The sequence below is a fragment of the Drosophila willistoni genome, assembly GCF_018902025.1.
Source record: "Drosophila willistoni isolate 14030-0811.24 chromosome 2R unlocalized genomic scaffold, UCI_dwil_1.1 Seg200, whole genome shotgun sequence".
Classification (NCBI taxonomy): Eukaryota; Metazoa; Arthropoda; class Insecta; order Diptera; family Drosophilidae; genus Drosophila; species Drosophila willistoni.
The window spans coordinates 4,799,529-4,807,300 of record NW_025814051.1 but is presented as its reverse complement, the minus strand read 5'-3'; the positions used below and the strand labels follow the sequence as shown (position 1 = coordinate 4,807,300).

The following is a 7,772-nucleotide window of genomic DNA, read 5'->3' as shown; positions in this document are numbered from 1 at the left end:
TACCCAATTTAACTACCTTACCTCCAATTTTAATCGGTGCTTGTCAAACAGAACTAAGGTTTATTTCATATTCCCGTGGATTCATTTGGTTTTTCCAAATTTTTTGAATTAGGCGTTAGGTAATAGACTTAAAAAAATAAAGACCACGAATAAAATATCTGCTCTAGTATATCGATAAGGATGTGTGCAAAAAAGTCCAAATACGTCATCTAGGATATTAAACACACATCCTAAGTCTTAAATAAAATGAAAATTTAAAATCCTAAAATCTTTTATTTTTAAATTTGATAAAAAAAAAGTCAGAAGGTTTGGGAAAAGTAGAAAAATTGATACAGTGATACAAAGAGTTCAGATTGATTGAAAATAAAATTCCTAAAGACACAAGTCGAAGTCCCCGTTTATTCGTATATTATGTAGATTTTTAGTAGCTTCAAAGAACCCAAAAATTTTCTATACTAATTATAAAATTGCTAAAAATCCTATTGTTAGCTAAGCATACGTAGTCATAGATATTTCTACATATTTCGGAGTGTTTCCGTTTCTAAGTCCATGCTATTTGTATATTCTTTCTTTTTTTATATAGGTTACAGGGTATAAAAATAAAAGAAAGAAAAATATTGTCAATGACGCCAAAAACCTTCTCAACAAGAAAACGACAATCAATGTTACCGCTCGCTGGCTGACAGGCTGACTGGGTGCCTGCCTGACATTTCCCGTTACCATTAGACCAATGGAAGGACATCTCACTCCATCCGTAGAAATATAGGAAGAAAAAAAGCTGCTAACGTGATGCATGAGTGAACTTGGCAGTAAGAGAGCTCTGAGACACACAGAAAGAAAAAAGCTGGAATGACGCCGACGACAACAGCAACAACGTCGCGACGTTGCCGTTGCCGATGACGACGAAAACGACAGCGACAACGACGACGACGACGATGTGCAAACTGGCGAAGTGACAGCAAATGGCGCGGAAATTCTGTGTGTACGCCAACGTCAACTAATCGTGGGTGAACAAATCTCTCAATATACATACATATATTTGCTTACATATGTATGTCCATATGTATATATGTATGTATGTTTGTGTGTGTGTGCATTGCAAGGTGTAGCTGCTAACGGCACAAAGTCACAGAAGGTAACTTGAGTAGCTTCTTGTTGTTGTTTACGTCAATCGTTTTTGCTGCCAATGGAACGATGGCCATGGCGACGCCTTCGAAAAAGAGCCAAGAGGCTCCAAGAAGAGTCAGGAGTGAAGAGGCGTGACACCCATTGGTCATGCATTGATTGCTGGCAAATTTGCATCCTTGTGTACTCAGTGTACACACACACAACTGTGTGATGTGGTAAATATGTATGTGTGTGTCCGGGTCAGAGAATCTAAAATTGATTAGTCGTTATTCAATTAGAGAATTTCTAATCAAGGACTAAAAATAACCGCTTACAACACAGAATATAGATGAGGTTGATTCTTCTTTTAAATATTAAATGAAAAAGAAGTGGACACTTTTCTGTAACATTTTTATTTTGTATTTAATTTACATTATTTTCTACTAAAACTATAAAGTGTAAAAGATATTAAAGGCAGAAAAGAAAGAAAACTCTGTATTCTTTGTTTGGTACAGTTAAATTCTATGTTTCGATAAAGTTTTTAAAAGTTGTTAAAGTTTCGAAATTCTATTTTCCAAAAGGGGGAAAAAAATATCAAATTTTAAAAAGAAGTTTTTTAATCCAGTTTTCTTTTATAAATCGAAAGCAACAATTGTCAATGTGTAATAATTTTTATATATTTGATCTGCAAGAAAGGTAAAAATGTAATGCAATAATAATATTATTAAAAAATTTGGTTTTAAATTTGTCGATGTCATTCGGACAAACAAAAAGGTTTTGAAATAAACAAAAAAGTTCCCATTTTCCAAAGAACTATTGCATAGTTCCAGTAAAATTTTTCCGCTTCATTTTTATTTTACAAGAAATGTTTTGAAATTTTTCCATAAGAAACATCATAGTACCCATCTCTTAGCTCAAACAGTCTAATATTTAAAGAAATTCATCAAGATACCTTTAGGTTTAGCTCCTTTAGGTAACTTGCAATAAAGAAGAATTGTTCAGACATTGAAATAACCGATAAGCGCCATTAATTTAAAAAAAAATGTTTTTTGTTTTACAAAATCGTCTAACTATCTCTTGACCCACTTTTTGTATTTAAAGTAGCTACCAGAATGAACATACAAAATCAATAAGAATTTATATTTGTACTAAATCTGAGGATTAGTAAGCTTTGTTGAATGAGGGCAAGTTTAGTTAGGAATGGGAATTAAATAGAGCAAGATACACACGGTAGATATGTGAGTCATATGCACTATATTGATATTACTTACAGTATTTTTCATATCAAAATTAATAGAAAATACATCAGTGATTCTCTCTTTTTATTAAGGACTCTCTGTAGTCGTTTCAGTCCTTTGCATAATTTCTTCTCTAACTAATATTGCCTTTTAAATTCACTTCATAGTGACATTCTACTTTGCATTCAATTATGTAAAAACCCTCACAGACATTGTTGTTGTTGTTGTAGCTGATGCTGATGCTGGTGCTGGTGCTATTGTTCTTTTTTGTTGAAGTTATACAACAAAATCACATTAGCATAAAGTAGGCTACTTAACAAAGTCATTGAACGTAATAATTATTATACTCCTGACATTAAAAATATGAACAAAGTTGTGTGAAATATATTCTGCTTTATTGTGTGGTCGTGGTCGAGCCCTGGAAGTTGAGGGTGTGTGTATGTGTATGTTCGAGTGTGTGTGTGTGTGTGTCCTTACCGTATTAGTGGGTGGTGCGGACAGTCGCCATGGGTCCAACAAAAACGAAGACAATAATGAAGAGACGGCAAAAACTTTAGCACTTACATACATGGTCGTTGTCATCGTTGGCCCATCTTCATTTCAGCACATGGAAAAGAACTTGAAATGAAGCAAAAGACATACCTGCATGTCCCATCGAGGTGAGGTAATATGCTGCTTCAAGAATTTAAACTATAATTAAAATCTATTAACTTTTCTGTCTCTTGTTTGCTTCATCCTTAGTGCATACATTCGTGTCTAAATCGATTGAGAGAGAACTCCATTTGTTTGTTCAAAATGCTGAACCTGCAATGCTTTTGTTCGTCTTGCCATAGAAAGAAAAACGATAAATCTCATTTTTATGGTTTGGCTATGTTGCATCACAAAAGGTCAAAGACTAGCTTAATATGGGAAATTTTATTCGTCTGCTTGGGGGTTTAAAAATTTCTCTGATAATGCAATTTTTTTGCCTTTTTTTGGGTACTTTTATATTTGATTATTGATTAAAAAATGCTTTGCTCACGAAACATTTTGATTAGATTGCTGAAAAACTGTCTGTTCACTCTCACATTGACAGTTATGGCATAATTTTATTGGCTCAAATTATAATCATGGAAACAAAATGTTTTCCACTTTTAACTAGCCACCTGTTGAATAGGAATTGCACTGCAATAAGTAAAATGTCATTTTTCGATTAGGTTTAGACCTACTCGAACCTGGAAAAAATTAAGAAAATTGAATTTAAAACAAACATAGATAATAATCGAAAAAGGTTGTTTAGATTAATATTTCTAATAATAATCAACTGACCCAAAAACTCGCTAACAGGGTTTTTTCGGTTTCTCACGGTTTCACATTTTGTTAAATTTTAAGTGACCGCTTTGTCCTAAATCAAAGGGATTATTTTCGAATTAGTTTTTTTTTTTGCATATTTTATCAGTTGAAGCTAATGTGACACATTTGAGGAATTAAAAATTTGTTTACCATTTTTATAGATTTAATTGCTGTCATTAAAATATTAACAGGTCGCTTATCACTGCTTAGCACCCATAGACACACATACACACAGCTTATGGGCATAAAATGCCTCAAGGTCGAACAATTAAATTAACAATGAATTACGTAAATGGATATGTCTGTCTCAGCATTTCACAACGTAATAATTTTTCCACGCACAAGCGAAACAAACAAACAACAACAAAACATACATAGAAAATGAAACAAAATACCAATGTTAGAAAAGTCAGCTATTTTTACGTTGCTAATACGCCATGTAGTGCGCTTATTATTTAATGGCAAACTATTGATTCACTCGCCAGCACCAGCAATGTCAATATCAAAGACACCATTCGACATATGGGGCGAGGCAAGGAAGCCCTAGAAGAGACTTTCCGACAAAATTGTTTACATACCCCAAGCGGACTAATTGAATTTGCACAATGCCAGGTATAAATGGCGGATTGCCGTTGGCCCTTAATTAAAAACGACGCGAAGAACGCTACGCGCCACACGCGGTACACGGTACACGGGACACATACGAAAACGAATCAAACGTTAAATCAAGAGAGAATTTAAACTATCTTCAAAATGGTCGTCAACTTTAAAGTGTTTAAGAAATGTTCACCGAACAACATGATCACGCTCTATATGAATAGGCGTGAATTTGTGGATTCGGTGACACAAGTAGAACCAATTGGTGGGTATACAAGGAGAAAGTTATTGGTTTACTGCAAAAGAGATAACTGAGAAAAGAAGAGAGTAGTACAATACATCATACTAATATGTATAGGATTGTATCTAATTCAACACGCAATGCTTGCTTGTTGGTTTTCCTCCAATGACCACGAAAAATTTCATCGTTTTATCTGACGGATTCATATATTTACCCATTGTGTCAGTGGTTGTTGTCTTTTGGTCCTGAGTTAGTCCATATTCATAATTTAATAGGATTCATTCATTTGAAAAATTTTAGTTTCCCTAGTCCTTTCAACAATGAGTACTTTCTCTCTTCCTTTGTTATATTAAAGCAAATTCGGCAACAAAAGTAAATTGTGAATTTGATAGATCAATGCACATAAAAATGACTTAAATTGGAAAACATAAAAAATGTAAGAAAAAAGTTTAAAAAACTTCAATAATTGCCACAAAATTTTATGATCATCTAAGATCTCTTGAAAAATATAACTATGAAATAAAATTTTCTCCATTACTTTATACTCAAATTTAACATTTGTGGATTAGAAGATTAGATATCGTCAGAACCCCTTCGATTGTTTTCCAAATTAAGGAGTATTGACGTGAAAAGTTAATAACGATCAAATTCCTTATGCATCTGAAATTATTTAACATATAATTCTTCTATGTTTAGACAGTAATTATATTAGCAAAAGGAAACTCTTAAAGTAGATCTTTATTTACCTTTGCTTATAAAGTAAAGTTATAATAGAAATATTATCATTACTTAAATGAAAAAAAAAGCGACAAGTTCTATTATTTATCTTTGCATGCCATGGAGTTGCCTTACATATTGCTATTAGGAGGTTAACCATTTACATACCTAAGTCGACCTCTAATTGTACTAGGCTCCTAATTAAATTCTCGGATCTGTAATTTATGCAATGCAAAGTCTATTGCATTAACCACAACAAAAGCTTCTTATTAGTTACGTGACCAAAATGAAAACATGAAGTTGTAACATCGTCAATTAATTACATCCTTAATCACATTGTCTCTGGGTCTATCTTTCTGTAGATGGCATCGTTGTACTGGATGATGAGTACGTGCGTCAGAATCGTAAAATCTTTGTTCAGCTTGTCTGCAATTTTCGTTATGGACGCGAAGATGATGAAATGATCGGACTGCGTTTCCAAAAGGAGTTGACTTTGGTCTCGCAGCAGGTTTGCCCACAACAAAAACAAGATTTGCAACTGACCAAAATGCAGGAGCGTCTACTCAAGAAACTGGGCTCCAATGCATTCCCCTTTATTATGCAAATGCCTCCCAGTTCCCCAGCATCGGTGGTGCTGCAACAGCGGGCCAGTGACGAGAGTCAGCCATGCGGTGTGCAGTACTTTGTGAAGATTTTCACCGGCGACAGTGATTGCGATCGTTCGCATCGTCGCAGCACCATCAATTTGGGCATCCGCAAGGTGCAGTACGCACCAACCAAACAGGGCATTCAGCCCTGCACAGTGGTACGTAAGGATTTCCTTTTGTCGCCCGGTGAACTGGAATTGGAAGTGACTCTGGACAAACAACTGTATCATCATGGTGAAAAGATTGCGGTCAATATTTGTGTACGAAACAATTCGAACAAGGTTGTAAAGAAGGTCAAGGCTATGGTGCAGCAAGGTGTCGATGTGGTACTCTTCCAAAATGGACAATTCCGAAATACAATTGCCTTCATGGAGACCAGTGAGGGATGTCCCTTGAATCCGGGTTCAAGTTTGCAAAAGGTCATGTATCTAGTGCCAACTTTGGTGGCCAATTGCGATAGGGCTGGCATTGCTGTAGAGGGTGATATCAAACGCAAGGACACGGCACTGGCCTCAACTACACTGTGAGTATTATGAATTAACCTATGAACTAACAAATTCATTTTTTTGCCTCTAATCTCTTTTCTAGTATTGCCAGCCAAGATGCTCGTGATGCCTTTGGCATAATTGTCTCCTATGCGGTTAAAGTGAAACTATTTTTGGGTGCTTTGGGCGGTGAACTGTGCGCTGAATTGCCCTTCATTCTAATGCATCCGAAGGTAAGTTTTCTTTGCTTAAATAAACGAATCCTTAATATTAACTAATTACACAATTATTATTTCTTTTTTTCCTCAGCCAAGCCGCAAGGCTCAACTGGAGGCTGAGGGCTCTATTGAAGCCTAAAGGGCGAATCAAAATATATCTAAATATATAAATGGATAAAATGTTTACCTCAACTAAACAAACAATTTCTTAGTGTGCCTAAACAAACGTAGCTGATTTGTTGCTGAAAATGTTCTGAACTGCAGTCGTCGTACTTTTTCTTATAATATGTATATACATATACATATATATGTATATCTAAAATATGTATATCTACAAATGTATAATTGTGTGTATGTGTAACAAAATCAAACAAAATAGAGGAATTAAATACTGGAGAAGATCAAATGATTTGGTTGAAATAGTATTTGATTAAGTCTCATTAGCTTATTACCTGGCCCACAACCACATTGAGATATTATTAATTGATGCAGTAGCATATGCAGCTGTCTATGTGTGTGTGTGTGTGTGTATATGTCTGTTTAGTAATGGCCAAAAGCAAACTTGCCACTTGATTATATACATCTAATTCCGCACATATTTGCCAAGAGAAACATTGTTCAGCAGATTATGTATTTATTCAAGTGCATTTTGGGAAATCAAGTGAAACATTTCATACAAACACACACACACACACACATACATATACAAATAGAAACAGAGGGACAGACACATAATGTCTTTTGCATAAAATTTACTAATGAAAATTTCATAAATTTCATTGAAAAGTCAAATATACAAGAAGCAATTCATCTCTAACATAAAGTGAACAAATTTCACTCGAGTTGATGGCAATGTCAATTGTTTTGTTTTCGAAATTTAAAATGAAAACTTTAATCATCGTCAAGACAAAAAACATCATCTTTATCATTAAACCGAACTTAAAGTAATTTGTCTTTCTCTGCCAACCAACTGTTAAATGGTTTTTGTGGCCCATTCAATTAGCCTCAAAAGAGATTTGCATTTTTGTGGAAAACTTTTTGTAAGGTATTTATGGTTTTTGTTTTGTTTTGTGCAAATTATATTTACAGATTATCTTCAACCAAACATTTCCATAACGATAAGATTAAATGGCTTCATTGGCTAACTTTTATTGAAGTTTGACAAAAAAAAAAATTGCATACAAAAATGT

The 7,772-nt window shown here is 34.3% G+C and overlaps 1 protein-coding gene across 1 annotated transcript; it reads left to right on the top strand.

The window, feature by feature from the left end:
- Positions 1-4,334: 4,334 nt before the first annotated feature.
- LOC6643553 (phosrestin-2) lies at positions 4,335-6,991 on the top strand. Its single transcript, XM_002066256.4, has 4 exons — positions 4,335-4,539; positions 5,595-6,402; positions 6,468-6,597; positions 6,674-6,991. Exons 1-4 carry the CDS (start codon positions 4,431-4,433, stop codon positions 6,719-6,721), a joined length of 1,095 nt encoding a protein of 364 aa, XP_002066292.1. The 5' UTR covers positions 4,335-4,430; the 3' UTR covers positions 6,722-6,991.
- Positions 6,992-7,772: the final 781 nt, after the last annotated feature.